Source organism: Mesocricetus auratus, unplaced genomic scaffold, assembly GCF_017639785.1.
Source record: "Mesocricetus auratus isolate SY011 unplaced genomic scaffold, BCM_Maur_2.0 Super-Scaffold_100021, whole genome shotgun sequence".
NCBI classification, from domain to species: Eukaryota; Metazoa; Chordata; class Mammalia; order Rodentia; family Cricetidae; genus Mesocricetus; species Mesocricetus auratus.
In genome coordinates, this window is record NW_024429202.1 from 11,216,997 (window position 1) to 11,239,087 (window position 22,091).

The 22,091-nt window shown below is 42.5% G+C and overlaps 1 protein-coding gene and 1 long non-coding RNA gene across 3 annotated transcripts in view; one reads left to right on the top strand and one right to left on the bottom strand.

The window, feature by feature from the left end:
* Nucleotides 1–22,091, top strand: part of Adgrf4 (adhesion G protein-coupled receptor F4) — a 38,663-nt gene that overhangs the window by 6,942 nt on the left and 9,630 nt on the right. Inside the window, exons 2-10 of one of the 2 annotated variants that reach the window (XM_021228468.2) lie at nucleotides 691–800; nucleotides 1,642–1,696; nucleotides 4,377–4,534; nucleotides 6,446–6,721; nucleotides 8,320–9,696; nucleotides 12,259–12,300; nucleotides 12,884–12,943; nucleotides 13,923–13,979; nucleotides 18,435–19,145. In XM_021228468.2, coding sequence (XP_021084127.1) covers nucleotides 714–800; nucleotides 1,642–1,696; nucleotides 4,377–4,534; nucleotides 6,446–6,721; nucleotides 8,320–9,696; nucleotides 12,259–12,300; nucleotides 12,884–12,943; nucleotides 13,923–13,970 — 2,103 coding nt within the window. In that variant the 5' untranslated portion in view covers nucleotides 691–713 and the 3' untranslated portion in view covers nucleotides 13,971–13,979; nucleotides 18,435–19,145. Of the gene's footprint in view, nucleotides 1–690; nucleotides 801–1,641; nucleotides 1,697–4,376; nucleotides 4,535–6,445; nucleotides 6,722–8,319; nucleotides 9,697–12,258; nucleotides 12,301–12,883; nucleotides 12,944–13,922; nucleotides 13,980–18,434; nucleotides 19,146–22,091 lie in introns of those variants that run through there. The other variant, XM_040729346.1, reaches the window with a different exon arrangement.
* On the bottom strand, nucleotides 8,226–8,907 carry LOC121133275. Its single transcript, XR_005870091.1, has 2 exons — nucleotides 8,772–8,907; nucleotides 8,226–8,548 (listed from the first exon to the last, which is right to left on the bottom strand). It is a non-coding gene; the product is annotated as an uncharacterized LOC121133275 (long non-coding RNA).

Consider the following 22,091-nt stretch of genomic DNA (forward strand, 5'->3'; position numbering starts at 1 on the left):
TAATGCTTTCAAGAAATTTGTGATGTGAGGAATAAAGATTGGCGTTTTGCTGAACATGCATCTTTCTGGATGTGTCCATTGTCTTCTGCAGTAGAAAGATCAGTGGTGAGAGAAATTCTTGATTTTTTTCATTTTAATTAGATTGGAAACAGGTATTAGAGTCCTCTCCCAAGGAATGTTGTTTTGGTGTGTGACCTAGTGTGCTTTCTATTGTTGTGATAAATGTTCTGACCAAAAGCAGCTCGCTCCGAGGAGTGAGGAGTAAAGGACTTATTCTATCACATCCCAACTACAGTCCATCATGAAGGGAAGCCTAGGCTGGAATAAAAGGCAGGAATAGCAACTGAAGCAGAGACCGGGCAGGAGCAATGATTTCTGGGATGCTCCCACTGGTTTACACAGCCTGCTCTCCTACACACCGCAGGATCTTCCCAGGGGTGGAGCTGCTCACGGTGGACCGGGACCTCCTGTGTCAGGCATTAATCAAGAAAATGCCCACAGACATGACTGTCCATAGGCTAACCCGAGGGAGTCATTTTCTCAGTTGAGTCTCCTGTTCTGCACGACTCTAGCTACACTGATGTGGTTCTCTCTGGTGTATTTACTAAGGGCTTCCCCTGCTGTGCGCTGAGTGGGTCATGGAAAGTCATCACCTTCAGCTGGATCTACCGTCTTGCTTTTCTGTTGCAGGTTAAAAATCCTCATGTGTGAAAATGAAGCCCCCGGTCACCATCGTTTGCTGTTTAGTGCTTTTCCTGACTGTGGAATGTTCTCAATTCAAATCCAAGACTCACAGAAAGGTAAGCTGGGTCCCATGCTGTGTAAGTCCAAAAGAAATCCCTCAGCTGTCTTACATGTCCAGGAATCTGATAAGTAACATGCCAATTAGAAATACATCTTCGTATGACTATAACTTTACTCTTACCGAGAGTGACTTTCAAGGGAAGGCAACGACAACAAAAGTTCAGCGGTGTCAGGAAACAACAGCCCAGGAAGCAACAGTTCAATGTGGAGATCATTTTGCAAGTCACAGAGATTGTAGACAGCAGCTGTAGAGAGGGGAAAGACCCGAGCTGGCGGCAGAACAATGTAGAGTCAGCTTTTACTTTAGTTTTTTCCTGGCTCTGGGAGTTGTTTTGCTTCACAGAGTCTTAATTTCTTTATCACATATCCTATCTGTATCATATCAAAGCTTATACTTTAAGGCAATACTTATAATCCTTTACTTGTATAAAAGGATTGTGATTTGATTATTGCAACCCAGTGAACATTCTTAGCTTCTATTCTTTTCATCCTAAGGATGTCTTTAGAGTACCTGGGATTTTTCCTTAGCTGTATTCCATCCATGTAGTCAGTAAAGGTAGAATCTAGCTTGATGGTGTAATTGCCACTTCTATGTTCTCTCTGGATCCTTAAAACTACAAGAGATCCACCCCACCCACTAACTTGACCTTCAAGGTTAGCACTCAGAGTGTCCTCACTGGTGTCATCTCCAGCAAGTTCCCTCAGGACCATCACTTGAGTCTGCCACAGTTTCCTTTCCAGTCTTGAACACTTTTACTCTTTACATTTCATGGACACCCTAAGTTAAACTGAGAGAGAACATCACACAGTAAATGTTTTTCTTGGATTTTTTTTCAGGATAGAAATGAACTTCAGATGTCTTCATGGAAGCATAAGTTGAGTCGGATGCAAGGTATGTATAGAATAGTCTTCACTCATTTGGAGATAGGGCAAAAATAGAGAAGGGGTGGATGGTGCAAGCATGTCTTCAGACCTCAGACTTTCCAATAATAACCTCTCATGAGTTCTCTGTGTTTATCAACATTGATACATTGCCTTATAATTTGTTTCTTATGTAACTAATCAGGCAAGTTGGCACATATTCACGCATGCTCTAGAGCAGTAGACTGATGTCCACTTTCAAACTTAAAAGGGAAGTAAGTTTGTTAGAACAGGTCAAGAGGGTACTGTTCTTCTTTCCTGCAAAGGTATATTCAGGGTTCTTAAATATAAGCAGTACTCTTGTGCTCTGAGTTCTGGTAAAACAAAACAAGGTGAATTGATGGTGGTAAAACAGGCAACACCCCTGAAGTAGGGGAAATGAAATTATTATCATTACTGACATTTTAGCATCATGTGATTTCACTCAAACATTTCAAGTCACTGTCAAGTTTAAGGCAGGTGGCACATGTATCTATGAAATGTGATAATGGAAAGGGAAAGAGGACAGAAAGGACGCTAACAATTGTCGAGCATTTAAACATTGAGTGTTGTGCAAGATGTGCCCCATTACATATCTGCAACAACACCATGGAGATTTATTTGAATGGCTTACAGGCTATGGGGCTCTGGTCTAGCTAGTCCAATACAATGACCGTATGCCAACTGGAAAGTCTGAGAATTCCATACTTGTTCAGTCCATGAGGCTGGATAGTCTTCAGTATATGCCAGAACCCCAAAGAAGCAGGCTCTAATGCCAGTAAAGGAACGGACTTGCCATCAAGGGTGAGGACATTCAGGCAAAGAGCAAAAGCTTCCTTCTTCCATGTCCTTTATAGAGGCTGCCAGCAGAAGGTGTGGCCCAGATTAAAAGTGGGTCTTCCCACTTCAAATAATTTAATTAAGAAAAAAATTCCCTCATAAGCATACCCTGCCACGAGGTTTAGTTAATTCCAGACATAGTCAAATTGAAAACCAAAAATAGCTGTCATACACTTTTTATAGCTTATATTTTAGATTTGAGCAACCAACACTAATAGAGGTGGTTAGCTCTGATATATGAAAACATATCTCCAACTATTCACTGCACTAAAGTCGAAACTTCATGACTGTCAGCACAGTCATGATCTCTGTCAAGGTTATTTTGAGTGCTAGTACTTCAGTAAGGTTAAAATCATTGACTTCATACAAGCATCTAAATTTGGGGTGGGGAGATACTGTTTTGTTATATTCTATACTGTTACTTATGATGCAACTCCTAGTTTAGGTTATACTGTCTTTGAGTATCCAGCTACAATTCAGAATGTAAGAAATTACGTTCCACCTGAGACAAAATTTAAATAAGAATATAATCCCTCTTAAACTGTCTTACCGTGGGAAACTGATAACAGCTAGTTATCTTATTTCACAGACACTAAGACTCCATTAATTTGATAATATACCAATTTAACATACTGTGAGAAAAACACTTTTAATGTGAAATAAGGTGTGTCTGGTTAAATCTGAATTCCAGACAATGAATGACATTGCCCCTGGAAAAGTAGCTTTTGTTTGTGTATCTATACATTGACAACTGACCCTCTATTTGCAGAGTCTGAATTTGCAAATTTGCCTATTCACTGAGCAGTACCTAAACCAGAACTCAGTGGCTTTTTGTACAAAACAGCCATTGTGTTGCCTGGTACACACATTCCCAGCTAGTTTGGGCAAGGCATTGCTCTCCCTTATCGCTGTAGTTCCTACACTATCCATGTATCATCATGTTCTAGCTGGCTTTTTGTTGCCCACAAGCAATTTTGGAGAAGAAAGGAGTTATTTTCGTTTATATTTCCAAGTCATAGCCCATTGAAAGAAGTCAAGGCAGGAACTCAAGTAGGAACTAAAGCAGAAACCATGGAGGAATGCTTCTTTCTTGATTGCTCACTAGCTCATGCTCATCCAGCCTTCTTATACAGCACAGCACCCACTGCCCTGGCCGCAGACAACCAGAGCCGGAAGCTGAGAGGTCCCATTTTCAACCAGAGAGGGAAGTGGGGTGAGGCTGTACACTTCCAGTGCCTGCCCTCAGTGACGTAATTCCTCCAGCAACGTCTGGCTTCCTAAAAGTTCCATAACCTTGCTAAACAGTGCAACCAACTGGGGACCAAGCTCAAACGCATGAGCTCATGGGGTCGTTTCTCACTTGTACCGCCACGGTCTTCAGAGCCCGGTTTCTCACTTGTACCGCCACGGTCTTCAGAGCTCAAATGCATGAGCTCATGGGGTCGTTTCTCACTTGTACCGCCACGGTCTTCAGAACTCAAATGCATGAGCTCATGGGGTCATTTCTCACTTGTACCACCACGGTCTTCGGAGCCCTTGTGTTCCTTCCAGTTTTCTCTTCCCTTTCTCCCACCTCACGGTTTCTCAACAGGGATTTCTGAATACCCTGAGTTCCCCCTTTCTGTCTCCTGCTCACTCCTCCTGGACACTAGCTTCACCATCGACCACGCAGTTCTTTATTGTTGCTGAGAGCGCAGCTCAGTGTTGTCTCCTTGGCCAGCTATTCATGAAGTTACAGAATGAATCATTTGCATTTGTCAGTGTGGAAATGGTCATTTGACCTCTAACTTGCTGATTTTTTTCTTTTCTCTGTCTTTTTTTTGTCTTCCTAGTTTCAGATAAATGTGATGGATTTTGCACCCCACCTTCCAACTGTAGCCAGAGCTGTCCTTTGGATTTCCGTGGAGAAATAGTATTCACATGTAATCAAGACAAATGGCAGAAAACAATAGAAACGTGTACAAGTCTCTCTGTGGATACCCTGTTTCAGGTGACACTCTGGTACACTCCTGGTGACAGGAGCTGACTTTCCCTGAGGTGTGTGTGTGTGTGTGTGTGTGTGTGTGTGTGTGTGTGTGTGTGTAGGGTGGTGGTTGTCAGCACTTCTGTCCTGATCTGTTTTAAACAACAGAAAGTCTCGGGTGTGGGCTTGGGGAAAGCTGCCCAGTGGCTTGCATCATGGCTGCCTTCCCTACTCACTGATGCACTTGCCTCTTTCCCTCTTTCTCTCAGTAAGGATCAGTTCCAGGCTTGGGTGAGAAGTCCAGCTGAGAAATAGAGATTGTGCCAACTCTAACCTTAGAAATGAAAGGTTAGATAAAGTCAAGTAAAAGTTAAACTACATGCAGATGATGACTTAGAATTTTCAGCTTAGCTTCATGGGGGGATTTATATGCCCCTTGTGTTAGTCAACTAAATACGTCTTAAATTAAACATGCCTTCTTTTCTAATGCTTTCAGTTTTTTAACTAAAACAGAGAATTCAGAAGGAATAAGAATTCAGTAGTCCCTACATGTCTCAGTTACAATGAAAATCTATCTCATATACTTTACTAAGCACCCACTTTTTCTATTTCCCTCCAACCCCACCAAAGGAGACAGATCCCCACCACATCCATTCTCTTGGTCTCTCAATGTTGTGTATTTAACAGGGGCTTTATAAAGCGATTACAGATGATGTCGCTTTTGCAGGGAATCATGGCGAAGTCCCTGTAACTACACTGAGAGGCAAAGAGAATGGAAATGCTTGCTTATTCAAAGTCACTTTCTGAGGGAGTATAGTAAAAAAAAATAACTGGAAATGGTCAATAATTTACAATTGGAAAAAATGTACATTTTTTTGAAATTGTGATTCTTTAGTATGTGATATGTGAACAGCTAACCTCCCCCAAACAATTCTCCTTTGAAATTCCACTTGGATCTTCCTGCTCCCCATTTCTGTAGAATTTATCTTGTTATAAATCTTGAAAGGCTAGGGAGGATGCGTCAGTGGGTAAAGTGCTTGCTGTGCTGGTAAACATGAGGACAGGCATTCAGAATCCAAGACCTCTGTGACAACCATGTGTGCCTGTAAACCCCATGCTGGGCAGCTCCCTGGTGATAGCCATTCAGCTAGTCTAGCCAAAGCAGTGAGCTCCAGGTTCAGCCAGAGACCTCATTAAGAAAAAAAATGAAGTAGAGAGCTCAGTGGTTAAGAAACATTACTGCCAATTCACAGGTCCAGGCTGTGGTGCCTAGTACCCAGATTGGATGACCCACGACTGTCTGTAAGTCTAGCTCCAAAGACATCCCCTCTTGACCTCCCCAGGCATCTGCAGTTATGTGCACAGTCCCGCACACAGACACATATGGGTGTACATAATTAACAATAAAATAAACCCTAAAAATAATAAAGTGGAGAGACTGATTGAGGGGGACACTCAACATCGACTTTTTTTCTTCAAGACAGGGTTTCTCTGTGGCTTTGGAGGCTGTCCTGGAACTAGCGCTTGTAGACCAGGCTGGTCTTGAACTCCCAGAGATCCGCCTGCCTCTGCCTCCCCAGTGATGTCCATATGTGCATACACAGGTGAGGGCATCCTCTGTCCTGTGACATGTGTACACAAGAACACACATACATGGTTACCACACACACACACACACACACACACACACACACACACACACACACACGCTTCAGTTCAAGCCATTATTCTGAAAGTAAATTCTAGAAAGGGTCACTAGTCTGATCTCTGAGAATTTTGGTGGTAGCCAGGCCTCCTGTGACTGCCTTTCATTATTCTCAGCAAGCGAACTCCTTCTAGGGTCACCTTGTCTGTCTGTTTTTCCCGTGGAATTTGTTTGCGGTTTAGTTCCTTTCCTCCAATGCATGTTGGTTTACTTATTTATTTATTTTTATACAGGGCCCAAATACTGCAGCCAGTCTTTCTGTGGCATCGTCTTCTGTTTTCCCCATGAACTTAATAGGTAGCAAGCTACCACCAGTCCGTATTGGAAATGTATTTCAAGGAATCCACAAGTACTGCCCTGTGGACTACGTCTGCATAGTTGATGCTGTGAAATCCTCTGAAGTTACCTCTGGAAATATTGCATTCGTAGTAGAGTTATTAAAAAATATTTCTGCAGGCTTGCAAACCTATAATGGACCACATGGTAATGTGACTCGTGAGAAAATGAAGGTACTTAAAATTTAATGTAATTAAACACAGACATGATTTTTCTTAAATCTTTCTACTTTAAGTTTCAAACGTTCTTTTCCAGCAGCTGGCATTTCTGCTCAGATTTCTGCATTGACATATTCTTCTTTATGAAAGCTAGACTGTGAATACATAGTGACAGCCTTACACCGAGTCTTCCCTGATAGTTCATGCTGTTTGACTCTACGTTTTTAGAAGGAAGTTGTGTGTCACAACAGTAGTTAGTATCTGTGGGTTAAAAAAAGTTAAATGTGTTTCCTTAGGATGGGTCTTTTTGAGATAGGGTCTCATGTAGCCCAAGCTAGCTTCACATACTCTATATAGCTGAGCCAGACTTTGGGCTTCTGATCCTCCTGCCTCCACATTCCTAGCCCTGAGAGCTCAGATGTGCCTTGCTCCATCCAGTCTTTGCTGTGCCGGGAAGGGAGCCCAGGGCTTCATGTATGTTGGGAGAACAGTCTCCTAACAGAGGTCTATTCCAGCAAGCCCTAGGTCGTCTTCTCAGAGGCTTTATTTAGTGTGCTCACGAACACCGGCTTTTATTATTGAAGGGAGGGATATAGGGATATGGTATGTATAAAATATGTCTCAACTTTATCATGGAGTACACAGATACTTCCTTCCATAAAACAATCTTTCACATTTCATGGAACTTGAGTACTATATTCTGTATAGAGGATCTTCCTCTGATGCAATAGTAATATCTAGATAATCATATACATATATACACAATATATGAAATATACATGTATGTATGTTTATATATTATATATTCTTTTCAAAAGATTTAGTTTTATGTGTATTAGTGTTTTGCCCACATGTATGTGTGTATACTATGTGTGTTTAGTGCCTTCAGAGGCAGGAACTGGAACTGGAGTTATTTATTGATGGTTGTGAGCTGTCATGTGCTGAGAACTGATCCTGGGTCCTCTGCAAGAGCAGCCAATGCCCTTAACTGCTGTCTTACTTAGGGTTTCTATTCCTGTGATGAAACACTATGACCAAAAAGCAAGCTGTGGAGGAAAGGGGTTTATTTGGCTTATACTACTTCCCTATGATAGTCTATCATTTGAAGGGAGCCAAGGCAGGAACTCAAACAGGAAAAGAAATTGGAGGCAGGGGCTGATGCACAGGGCATGGAGGGTACTGTTTGCTGGCTTGTTCCCCTGGTTTGCTCAGCCTGTTTTCTTGTAGAACCCTGGACCACCAGCCCAGGGATGGCACCACCCACAATGGGCTGGACCCTCCTTCATCAATCACTAATTAAGACAATGCTGGATCTATTGAAGCATATTTTGCAATTGAGGTTCCCTCCTTTCAAATGATTCTAGCTTGTATCAAGCTGACATAAAACTAGCCAGGACAACTGCTGAGATTCTCTGTATTTTTTACACTAAAATACATATACTTTATATTCTTTTAATTTTCTTCCATTAACTTTACTAATGCACAATTGTAATAAGTAGTGAATTTGAAGAGGCAAGTATCAAAATGAGATGAAATAATTATTAGATATGCCAAAGTTTAGGATTTTAGAAATTGGCTTTTTTTTTATACTAACAGGCTTGTTTTCATTGCAGAACTATGGAAAAATGGCCAACCACATCCTTAGCAAGGCTGCCATTTCAAATTGGGCTTTCATTCCCAATAAAAATGCCAGCTCAGATTTGTTGCAGTCAGTGAACTCCTTTGCCAAGAAACTCCAAGTCCAGGGTGAATCCGAGAGCATTGTCAATGAACTCTTCATTCAGACCAAAGGTGCTCGCATCCATCACAACACCTCCAAGAACAGTTTCAACCTCTCCATGCCTATGGACAATGACACAGAAGATGTCTTAGTGCTGATAGAAATTCCCAGACAAGCACTACACAAGCTGCCACCCAACGCCTCCCAAGCCATTGGCACAGCTTTTCCAACCTTGGGGGCCATTCTCAAAGAAGTCCATGGGCCAGACGTGAATCTCTCAAAGCCCATAAATAGTCTCATCCTGTCGCTGGTTTTGCCAGAAGATCTGAAAGAAATCATGCTCACCTTTGAAAAGATCAATAAATCCCAGAGCACTGTCAGCCACTGTGTTGGCTGGCATTCGGAGAGGAGGCAGTGGGATGAGAGCCCATGTAGAATGGTGTTGGATTCCAAGGGCACAGTGAATTGCCACTGTAACTACAACAGAACTGTGATGTCCTTTTCCATTCTCATGTCATCCAAGCCTGTAAGGGACAAGGTTCTGAACTATATCACTTTCATTGGGATCAGTGTCTCCATCTTTAGCTTGGTGCTCTGCCTGGTTGTCGAAGCCGTGGTTTGGTCCAGGGTGGTTGTGACAGAGATATCATACATGCGGCACGTGTGCATCGTGAACATCGCGGTGTCCCTCCTGACAGCGAACGTGTGGTTCATCATTGGCTCCAGTGCGAACGTTCAGGAGGACCACAAGTGGTGTGTGGCTGTGACATTTTTCAGCCACTTTTTTTTCCTCTCTCTGTTTTTCTGGATGCTCTTCAAAGGGCTGCTCATAGTCTATGGGATACTCATTGTTTTCCGAAGGATGATGACGTCTCGGATGATGGCCATTGGCTTTGTCGTTGGCTATGGGTGTCCCCTGGTGATTGCTGTCATTACAGTTACCGTCACGGAGATGGGGGAAGGCTACACCAGAAAAGATGCCTGCTGGCTTAATTGGAACCAAACCAAAGCCCTTTTGGCATTTGCTATCCCAGCCTTGGCCATTGTGGCTGTGAATTTCCTCGTGGTTCTGGCAGTCGCTATTAACACTCAGAGGCCTTTGATGGGCAGTTCAAAATCTCAGGATATGGCCATAATTATCAGGATCAGTAAAAATGTTGCCATCCTCACCCCGCTGCTGGGACTAACCTGGGGTTTTGGTCTAGTAACCTTGCTAGAAGGCACACACCTGGTGTTCCATATCATCTTTGCCTTGCTCAATGCTTTCCAGGTAAGTTCAGTAGAGGGATTTGCTTTGTGTTTCAGGCTAGACATCAAAGGGTGGCTGTGATTTATTTACCACAGGATACCAAGAGTTCTTTCTAGATTTTGGGGGTCTCTAAGCATAGCATCACCCACTTAGATTGATATGTTTCTCCACTTAAAAATGACTATTTACTGATTTGTTGTGCAGACACTCTGTGTCCATGCATGTATGGGGCATATGCATGCCACGGGACACATGTGGAGGTCAGAGGATAACTTACAGGAGTCAGTTCTTTTTCTCTACCATGCAGATCCTAGAGACTGAACTCGGGTCATCAGCTTTGTGGCAAGGACCTTTACCCATAGAGTCATCTCACTTGGTCCCCTCCCCCGATTTTTTAACAAAAAGTTTTCTGAGACAGGGTCTCACTTTGTAGTCAGGATGGCCTCAAACTTGTAGATGTTTGCCCGTCTCAGGGAGTTGCTATGCTTGACTACTGATAAGGCTGTAGTCAGTTAACCAGGCTGGTGGGAGGGGAATGTCCTTCCTTTTGTCTCAGTAACCCTGTGTCCTCCCTATCATGTCAGAAGTTAATCTTCTCACATTGATGACTGTCCTTTGGTCAGGGATGTAAAAAGTTGCTCCTTCGTCAAAATGCGCGTAATGCTGTCCTTCTCCAGGGAACTCAGCAAAACAAACATTTTCTGTAGTGCAGAGAGAGGACCTCCACTTTGGAAGTCGACCAGCCAGGAATTCTTATCCTTCTTTCTTGCCATTTCCTGTGAAATAAATGCTAGTTACTATTTGTATATTAGATCTCGCCCTATGTTAGCTGGTCTTGGGAAGGTGGTTTTCCTCCAGGTCTCAACTTTCTCATCTGGTAAAATAAGGATTTGGATGTGGCATGATCTCCACTGTATTTTTCCCACTCCAGCAAACATGCTCTGATGAGATGGTCCCCCTGAATCTTTCCTCTTGCTTCTAAACTTGTATTTTTGGGATGCTATCATTTAATCAGATTGCATTCTCTACCTATGAGTAACAGAAAATCTGGCAGGTTGATAGTCTTAATTATACCTTTAATCAGGCTTGGCAAACTCAGTCTTCTGCTTGTTTTTGTAAACAGGGTTTTATTGGAACACAGCCATGCCTACTTGCTTATGTTTTCCTTGTAGCTGACTTTGGCCTACAGTGACACGCTTGAGTAGTTGCAGCAGATGGTTATAGCTAGCCAAGTGTACATATTTACTATCTGGTGTTTGGGAGAAAGTTTTCCAACTTTCACTTTAAATATTGTAACTAGTCAATAAAGTAGAAAAGCATTTCTCTTGATCTGTCAGTAGTACTTAGGGTACTTCATGAAGTGTAAACTTAACACAGACTTTAAAGAAATGCCAGTTTAGGTCACTTGTGTATCTTACTTGTTCTTTAAGTAATTATGGTCTGTGTCAGTTTCACCCTTCACCTTAAATGGTTTTAAAGAGAAATTGCTGACTTTAGCCTTTGTTTTCTTGAACTCAAAAGCTCTTGAACTTCTCTTCTCTTTTTGCCTTAAGTAAAAAAGTTTTTCCCTTTATTTTTTATTTTATGTATATGGATATTTTGCCTGCATGTGTCTTTATGTGCATACAGTGCCTGAAGAGGCCAGAAGAGGGGCATCAGGTCTCCTGGATTGGAGTTACAAATGGTTGTGAGCCACCATGTGGGTGCTGGGAATTGAACACTAGTCCTCTGCAAGGGCAGTGAGTGCTCTTAACTGCTGAGCCATCTCTCTGGACCCCTGTTCTGTTTTAAAGTTTTGAGAAAAGGTCTTGCTCTTTAACCCAAGCTGGCTTTAAACTCATGGTGATTCTCTTGTCCCAGTCTCCTGAGTGTTGGGATTCAGGTGTAAGCCGCCATATTTGGCTAATTTTCCCACTCTGGAAGTTACTGTAGCAACTAATGGCTTAATTCTCCTCTCCTTTTCTCTCCTCTCCTCCCTGCATTTCCTTCCCCTCCCCTTCCTTCTTCCCTTCTTCTATTCTCTTCTCTTCACCTCCCTTCCCTTCACTGTCCCCTCTTCTTCTCTTCTGGTGCTGGGAACCAAACCCAGGTTTCATATAAGCTACACCCATAGTTCTTCACAACAACACTGTCTACAGATAGAGAAAAGGCCCTCCCAGCTTCCAGGCCTTTGTAGTTTTCATTAAAATTTTGTTTTACCATCTCAGGATCCATAGTTGACTATTTACAAAATGCTTACCTCAATTCAAAACAAGCCAGGACCCAAGTTTCATTTGCTTGTCCATCTTACTTTATTTTTCTTAGAAACGGGTCTTGCTAAGCTACTCAGGCTTGTATAGAACTCTTTATAGATTTAGTTGACCTAGAGATCCTCCTACCTCTGCCTCCCAAATGTTAGGAATACAGATCTGTGCCACCATGCCAATGTTGGTTCTGCCAGTGCAGGCTCATCTGCATCAGTGTAAACGGATTTCTAATGACCAGGTACTACTGTCCAGGGGTTACCCAGAGGACAAGATTAAAATAACACTGGGATGCTGTTGGAGAAAACTGCCCTAATGATTCTATTGATTTTTACAACAGGGCTTTTTCATCCTGCTCTTTGGCACAGTTATGGATCACAAGGTAATTTGGATTTGCTTCATTCATTGCCAGATAATTCCATGTGGCTGAGGGAAGCAGGAAGGTGAGAGAGTTTTAACTGGGATTAGGGTTGCTGATCTTGTGAGCAGAACTCAGGGCCTCAGCTGTGAGGAGGAAAAAGAGAATGCCATACTCTCTTTGCTTGCATACTGTCAAGACAAGCAGGATTGCAGGATGGTATTGTTGGGAAACAGAAAAAGAAACTATGGCTGTAATTTGAAAATAGCCCTGTGGATTGTTATTGTCACTCTTCAACTTTTTGTTTTGTTTTTAACGAGACATGGTTTCTCTGTTTTGTTTTGGAGGCTGTTGGTCCAGCCTGGCCTCGAACTCACAGAGATCCGCCTGCCTTTGCCTCCCGAGTGCTGGGATTAAAGGCGTGCGCCACCACTGCCCGGCCTATCACTCTTCAACTTTTATTCAGGCCCCATTGTTTGTTGGGTGTGATGATGAACCACACAACACTGCTCTGGCCAGACTCACAGCTCTAGGACACATGTCTGGTCTTGGGAATGCCGCTGCTTCCCCTGACATTTGTTGACCACTGACTGCCATTGCCTTTCAGATAAGGGATGCTCTGAGGATGAGGGTATCTTCACTGAAGGGGAAATCGAGGGCAGCAGAGGTAAGGTCCCTTCTTCCAGTGACACACTGGAGAGGGTCAGTGTCCTCATGCAGAGATGGGTGCCATAGTCCGGGACTAAGAATTTGTTGGCATAATAAATCATTCTTTTTTTCCCATTGGTTTATAAATATGGAGAATCAGCTGAAATGGAAAGGTAGCAGAAGATACATTTGAGGGAAATTTGCATGTGTGTACATTTTAGCTTGACATGGGGCTATTGAGATGAACCCAGGACCAGAGGTTTATAAAGAGTGGGGATTTGAAAAGATTATTTAGTTTAACCCACTCATTTTACTGGTGAGGAGCTTAGCTGAGAGGTAATGGGATATGTGCAAGGTTACCCATCTCGTTAAATTTGAATCATAGCCAGGAGGAAATGTCAAGACTGCCTGCTCTCCACGTTTGGGATTCTTTCCAGCAGACCACACTTGTGTGGACTGGAGTAATTTTGTGCATAGTGACTGTAAGGAAGACTTTGGAGTTGGCAACTTGTCTTTGAAGGCACCGAGTGTCAAAAGTTCTGAATCTGCTAAAATGTATTTGCTCAACAAGTATATTCTTCCTCAGAGCTTTGGAAACAAACTTTCAGGATGTACTGAGAGCACCATCTGTGGCTACTTCCAAGCATGGCTTTTAATATCACAGTTTATCAATTTTAAGAAAGGAATTTTCTTTATCATTTATCATTTCTTAAGTTAAAATGTACCATCTAACCAATTAATATATTGTGTCTTAACTGACTGGTTTTGTGTCTTTATTTGAAAAAGCAAAACAAAGACAATGAGATCACTCATAATGTTACATTTGTTGAAATATAGTAATTCTATTCTTTGTGGGTATATCAACTCAGATGTTTCTCTTTATAGCTCCATTTTCACACTGTTATCTTGAGGCAGATTGTACACTAATCTATAAATATGCATAATTTTTTGCCAATATCATTGCTCATTGACAGCTCCATTATTTTCACCCCATTTAGAAGGCATCCTTAAGTCCAGCCAACGGATCCAAAGTACTGAATCGCTGAGACTAAAATGTAAGTATTGAAAGCACAAGTAGAAACTTTACGCAAGTGTCACTGAGCCACTTGTGAGCATGCTGGTTGAGATGAGAGGCAATAGGATAGCAGGACTATTAAAGGAGGGACACTTCTTTGTAGCTCAGTACAAAAGTGAAGATAAGGAAAGTGTCTGCTGAGTTTCTATGACCAGACCTCCATGTTATGGCCTTGGTGAACAGGTGCTGTGACCTCACTTGTGCTAATAATATGGTACACTGAGCCGGCTGTCAAGCGTACACATCTTAGTTTCTTTTTAAAGTTTTTATTTTCTTTACTAGTTAAATCTGTTCTTTGACAGTTTTATATGTGCGTAAGCAATGAATACTGACCACTGTCACTTCCTACTTTCCTACCCCCTGCCCACCTTCCTTTGTGCCCACAAATTACTCTCTCATGTTCATGTCTATTTGTTTTGTCCTCTGACCCACTAAATTCAACTAGGGCAATCTTTGGAACCTGATGGGCTAGGCAGTGGGCACCCTGAAGACAGCAATTCCCTCTCTTCCAGAATCTATTGATAGCCAATAGTTCAGAGGCAAAGGGCTACTGATTGTGGATAGGGCCTATCCAAGGGTAGGTATCTACAGCCATTATGAACTCATGATTGTAATAGACTGTAGAGACATCTAGACTGCAGAAAATGACATCTTAACGACCTCTACTTCATCTTCCACAGTGTACTCCAAGCCTTAGAGATGGTGGTGTCTATGTCTTGTTGAGAGTTAAGCCCACTACTGTTGCTTTTTTTCTGCATCTTGGGAGTTGTGAGTCTCTGAGCTCACTGCTGCTCATTGTTAAAGAAGGACTTAGTTCCTTCTTGTGAATTAATTTTGGCACTTACAGTAACTCCATTGCCTAGACAAAAGCATTGAGTGATTAAAGTCGCAAAACAACAGGCAGGCTTGCCCCTCCCCAGTGAAGCAGGTATGGGCAGACATGCGGCAACTACCTGCTTATTCACACTTGACCCTAGAGACTTAGTTCTACACAGGTGAAATTGTGGGGAAGCAATTGTTAGGCAGTCATAAAGATGTGATTAAGTCATAAGACAGCTGTCAGACACTGTGCCCCTCGAAATAGCAGGTGCATGATAGACACAGTGGCATCAGATCTTGTTTCCATGGCCCTTTCTCATGCACATGGCTGAATGTGACACTTTATTCCATCACCTCGTGGTGACCATGACCGCTTTTACATTTTATTTTCTTTTTGAGGTAGGTCTCAGGCAGGGTTTTGAAGCAATTTAGTGGAGGAAGCAAAGACACTGTGAGTTCGAAGAAATCTTGTAAAGTTTCATGCATAACAAATCCCACAAACTTGATGTGTTGTTGTGGGACTCTGGTACAGGGTCCCAGGAAAAGGGAGAGGGAGAGAAAAGAAGGGAAAAATTCATCTATGCAGACTAACAGGTGCAGGGTCCTGGGAAAGCAAAAGAAGGACGATGCTGTCATGTAATCTGGTCCAGTTTCACTTCTGTTGCTGTGATAAAATACACCAGTAAGAACACAACCTAGGGGAGAAGCAGGTGATTGGATTACAGACTTAGGTTACAGTTCATTATCTTGAGGAAGGCACGGCAGGAGCTTAAAGTCTCATATCCACAGTCAAGAGCAAAGAGACAGAAGCACATGGATGCTTGCTTGCCTGCTCTCAGCTAGCTTTCTCCCCCTTACGATGTTCAGGATCACGTGCCTACGGAATGGGGCAGTCCACAATCAACAGTCAATCATCAATCAACAGTCAAGACAGGCAACCTGATCTAGATAACACCTCACTAAGACTCTCTTCCCAGGAGATCGATTCTAGGTTGGGTGGAGACTTGGCACGCCTAGGTAAAACTGACCAGCATTGTCTTAGGGTTTTATTGCTGTGAAGAAACATCATGACCACAGCAACTCTTATAAAGGAGTCTGGCTTACAGTTAAGAAGCTTAGTCCATATCAGCACAGCAGCATGCAGGCAGACACGGTGGCGTTGGAGAAGGATCTACAGGCAGCAGGAAGTGACTGCCACCCTGGGCATGGCTTAAGCATCAGAGACCTCAAAGCCCACCCTCTAGTGACACTTCTCCAACAAAGCCACATCTACTCCAACCTCCAGATAGTGCCACTTCCTATGGGCCAGTGGGGGTCATTTTTTATTCAAATCACCACAGGCACACAGTCCTTAAGTGAAGACCCTCACATTTGTATTTAATATTAAAGTGTTTAAAAAGCCGACTTTTACTGGCCCTGGTCATTCCCCAGCTGTGGGATTCACCCACAGTAGAACAGTTTGTGGCTTGTCACTGATTCAGATGAACCATGAAAAGGAGAGCTGGTGAAAAAGGAGCATTGTTTGGGAAGATCAGCATAAGTGGGAGTGGTGTGTCAGGTGTGGTGGCGCATGCCTATAGTCCCAGCATTCAGGAGGCAGAGGCAGTCACATCTCCGTGAGTTCAAGGCCAGCCTGGTCTACATAGTGAGTTCCAGGCCAGCTAACACTACATAGTGAGACTGTGTCTCAAAACAACACATAAAAGCAAAGCTAAAAGCCAATAAAAAACCCACAGAGAACAAAAGAAGATGTAGGAGAGGGACAAACAATGGTGAATATAACCAAAATATATGCATGTACAAAATGACATTTCGAACCCCGTTATGCATAATTAATTTATCCTAATAGAAAATCAGAGCTGGCCTTTCTAGCAAGGTCTCAGTTACCAGTGACAGCCTTAGCTCATGTCACTGCCTTCTGGGGATACTTAAGCCATCCGTTCTGGAGAGGAGGACCATAGGCGAGGCCCTTTCTCCAGTTGGTTGGGCACACTTGGTTAGTTGTGGGAAGGGGGCTGACTAAAAGACAAGGAACAGACCCTATTAGTGTTCAGGAGGACTTAGATCTGGACTGGAGGAAGGCTGGGAAGTTGGGAGGGCACCTATCAGCAAAGCCCACTCTATATTGTTACTTGATTTTCAGTTCTATTTTTGAACTTATGAGGTAGATGATGAACTGAGCTTTGCATCTTTTTTGGCGTATGCTCGGCAGGTGTCTCTGTCCTTATTGAATTTTCTCAGTAATTGGGCCTGTGAATTACACCTACACATACACAGTATTGAGAGGGTTCTGGAATAACAGTTGGCACCGTGGCAGAAAAGGTTGGGGGTCAAATAAGCATTAGTCTAGAGGGTTATGGAAGTCACATAGGGAAAAATTTGATGTTCAGAATGGACATCTGGTGGCACCAGAGGTGGGGGTGTCTTCAAAAAGAGAGGGGTTCCAACCACAGAAATACCCTGGTGTTGTTTGGTATGTGCAAGGTAGAGGTGCAGACCAGTCATGGTAAAACCAGGCAGAAAAGGCAGGATCGCTGCTCTGAAACCACTTGCTGGGTCACAGACTAAACAGTAAGTCGAGTTCCAGGGGCCAGTGATTAGGACTGGATTTGGGATGAGACAGAGATCCCATGTCATGGAAGCTCCTTTTATTTCACCCAGTCATTTCAGGTCAAGACTGGGTTTAGATATGGAACTGTGGTAGCTCTGTCTTAAGGCCTGTGGTGAGGAAGAACTGCAGAGACCTGGACCGATGGTACTTTGTTTCAGGTGGGGTTCTGATTGGCAGCTCTTGTCAGGGAGGACTGACCGGAGAACCTCATTCCCAAGGAGGCCACAGCTGCACTGTGGGCTCCGCTGTTCACACCTGAAGCAGGCCTTGTGACTCAGTAGTCGTTTGACCTACCTGAGATTTCCTCTAGAGTGTGTTTGTTTAAGCCTCAAGTGCACTTAAAAGGAGACAGGGTTGCCAGGGTGGTGGTGGCACACGCCTTTAGTCCTAGCACTTGGGAGGCAGAGGCAGACGGATCTTTGTGAGTTTGAGGCTAGCCTGGTCTACAGAGCTAGTTCCAGGGCAGCCAGAGCTGTTATGCAGAGAAAACAACATAAATGTAAATTCAGAGCACTGGAGTTACTCTGAAGACTAGTTGGAGACCCGGAAAAGCAAAGGGGGTTCTTAGTTCATTTTAGGACCCAGGAATCAGGACTACACAGGTAGGGAGCAGCCTTGTTGCTGTGTGATATACAGTCAATTCCACCTCATTTCCTCCTCTGTAAACCAGGTTAGAATAGCACATTCCTCCCAGGATGGTTTCAGGATAAACAAAGGAATTCTAGAACAGTGGTTCTCAATCTTCCTAATGCTGGGACCCTTTAACACAGTTCTTCATGGTGTGGTGACTCCCAACCATAAACATTATTTCATTGCTACTTTGTAACTGTGATTCTGCTACTGTTATGAATTGTAACATAAATATGTGATATGTTGACCCCAGAGGGGTCACAATCAATAGGTTGAGAGCCTCTGCCCTAGAATATTGCCTGGCTCTAGTTAAATTTTCAAGAAATGCCAGCTATTATTCTTTCTAGTAACAAGTGTTCTGATCTCATTGTCCAGATTGCCTATTTCCCAGAGAAGTCTAGCTTGCTGGGATGGAGAGATGTTCCAAGAGAAGGAGGAACAGACATATCTGGAGTGAAGTGACATCCTCTCCCAGCCAGGAGCACTGTCTCAGTTGGCCTCAGTTGGAAAACTAGCCGAGGCTCACAGTGAATGAGTGGGCTTTTAAAAAGACCGACCTGCTAACACGGATTTGACAATGACTGACTTTTTGTTCACCTCATCAAGATTCACAATTCATCTGCAAGGCATTGCACAGTCTCCTTGGCGAGCCCATGGCTGGCAGGCAGTCTCTGGAGTTGTCAGCTTTCACTCCTCAGGATGCCTTGTGGCTCCGGACCCAGACATCCACCCACTGAGGTGATCCTGGGTGTCTGGAGGACTCAGGTCAGATTCAGTGTCGGTGGTAGGGTTGGAGGTCTAATATGAAAGATACTGTATCTACTTTGTAGTTTGTCCATGGTTAGTCTCCCCTAAATAGGAAAGGAACATTGGGTGGGCGTTCTGTGTGCTTATTGTTTTAATCCTTGAGTAAAACAACCTGACCTGTAGGATCTTAGCGTCTTCATTTGTAGAACAGACACAATGTTCTTACAGGTCTTACTATTTATATGTGTATGTGTTTATGACTGTTCCTTTGTAAAGAACTGTAAATACAGAAAATTTGGGGTATTATTTTAGAAATAAAAATACGATACATTTACTTTCCCCCACTTTCTGTGTGTGTTGTCACTCACGATGGGCTTTCCTGATGACAACACTGCATTCTTGGATATCGGAAGTGTTATCATCTCAGCTCATGGGCTAAGTCTGGAAAGGTTGACTTGCCAGGTGCACTTGAAGTCAAGCCTGTAATGGTTTGGTAAATGGTATCCCCTTGAACTGGCCTCCAGACTCATGCCATCATTAGGGCTAGAGATAGACTTAGTGTGGACCATTTGGCTGACATGTTTTACGTAAAACAAAATACTTAGTAAGTATAAGTGAGGGCAAAGTGAACCCACTAAACTAGACCTCTTCTTGGTTAGAAAGAAAGGTTATTTGGGGTTAAACTGAAAAGACCGTCTCTTGGAGGTCACAGAGAGAAACAAGATGGTGGGAAATCAAGTAGACTTTACATGGCAGTCAGCAGGGTCCTTGAGCTGATACAAGCTTGTGGGATTCGCTGGGAACTAGATGCCGTTGCCCAAGGAAGCTGACAGATTGAGGGAGATTCCTGGTGGTTTAAGGGAAGTTTAGGATATTGTCATCAGCACTGTTATTTTGGGAATTTCTTTGCACCCAACAGTAACTATCTCTGCAGGTCTATAGCCAAAACTTTTAGTTTTGGTTTAGAAAAAAATTGTTTCAAACCAAAGGGTATTATAAAATTATAAACCATCTGTAGGGGTGAGCCCAAAATACTGTCCATGCCCAAAAGGGGTGTGGACAAGGATATGTAGAACAGGTGAGATATTTAAGGAAAGGAAAAGGAAAACCGAGTTCTCTTGGAAGTCTGCCATGCTTCTGATCTCCCATCTTGTGTGTAAGCGCTTTCTCCTGTTAATAAAAATATTTGTTTCCACATTGCATTGGTTCACTTACAACCATCCCCTACTGTTATCATTAAAACATTCTTTGAAGGGGGTTGGAGAAAAAGCTCAATGGATAAGGGCACTTGTTACTAAGCCTGACCACCTGGGTTTTATTTCCAAAACCTACATGGGGGGAAGGAGAGAACCAACTCTCACTTAAAAATAAAAAGTATTTTAAGAAGGTCTTCAGTGAGGTATGAATTTAAGGTCTATATATTTATAAGCTTCCATAGATGTCAATGTATTGGTTTACCTTTCCTGAGTTCTGACTCCTGTTGCCATGGAAACAATTTTGGTTTCTTTCAATATAGAAATCCAGATATTTATGTAATTTAGGACCAAATTTATTTAAATGACTTTAATTTGGTAAACTTATTCTTTTGTAATGGATCTGGAGTTTGCTTTGGGGAGTGACTGCTAAAGATTGCCATTACTGTGAAGGGAGGTCCCTGACATTGACAGGAACCTGCATCACCAGCAATGAGTGCGTGTGTGTGTGTGTGTGTGTGTGTATACATATATATGTACACACATATGTTCATATGTATGTGAGTGCCTCTGTGTATGTATGTATGTATGTATGTATGTATGTATGTATGTATGGTATATACCTGTATGTACATTTGTGATTTTTGTGTCTTTATGCATATGTATGAATATATGTACCTATGTATATGTGTGCACCTATGTATACATGTGTATTTGTATGTATGTATGTATATAGTATATACATGCATGCGTGTGTTGTGGGAATATTAGTTGAAGATGTGTTACATTTGTTTGTTTATACTATGGAACATTTGTTTAATGATGCAAAGATGTGTTGTATTGTTTTATGTTGCATTTGTTTAACTCTGTGAAGCTGTGTTACTTTGCCCGTCTAAAACACCTGACTGGTCTAATGAAGAGTGGAATGCCCAACAGGAGAAAGGATAGGGGGGGCTGGTATGGAGTGGGAACAAATAGAAAGAGAAGAAGAGGGGGAGGGAGAGCAAGAGAAGGAGATGAGGACTCCAGGGGCCAGCCACCCAGTTATACAACAAGCCATGGGATAAGAAGCAAAGAAAGGTATATAGAATAGAGAAAAATTGAAGCCCAGATGCAAAAGATAGATGAGATAATTTAAGAGAAGCTGGATAGAAGCAAGCCAAGCGAAGTAAGAATAAGACTCCGTGTATTTATTTGGGAGCTGGTGGCAGTCCCCCCATATAAGAAGAGCCAAAAGACTAAGAAAACAACAACTACATGTGTGTCTGAGCATATGTATGTCTATGTGTAGGTATATATATGTATGCATTATATATATGCATGTGTACCCACGTGTCTATGACTATGAAAATGTGTGTATACATATGTATTTATGTATATATAGGTATGCCTTTGTTTTTATGTATTTGATTTATGTGTGTATATATGTATATATGTACATGAAATGTGTAGTGCATTATATAAATACATGTGTATATTGTATATGTATGCATGTTTATGTAAATTTGTGTTTTCCTCCATGGTTTGGCTTATGCATGTGCAGTTTTCTATGTTCATCAGATATCACATATAAAACAACAACAAAAATTCATGTTATCTTCTAATTAATCAGTGGTATCCACCCAGCTAGAACAAATTCTAGTTTTTGAGAGCATTTTAGCTGAGCTGACCTTCTGCTAGGGTGGGGTACCACAACACTACCACCACGTGCACTGAGCACCAGACGGAAAGCCTTTGGAGCTTGGAAAGCTCCTCTCTTCTAGATATTCTAAATCAGCCAGCCTCTTATCAGAAGAAACAGAAACAAAATAAAAAACCTTGACAGAACAACGAAAGAGATAGTAATTTTAACTCAAATAAGTATTCATTGATTTCTTGGTATATGCTTTGAATGGTACAAGTGAAGAAAAGAAAATACTCTCTCTTGCTAGTCCCTGTTTTGTTACCAAATGGAAAAAACATGAAAAAACTCAAAATGGTATGACAGGGTAAAACCAGGCCCATATTGAGTTGTTACACAAACACTTGCTGTAATCATTGTGTTGTGTATCAGATAACACCCTAAGACACTGCTGTGCCTAGGCACATGGGG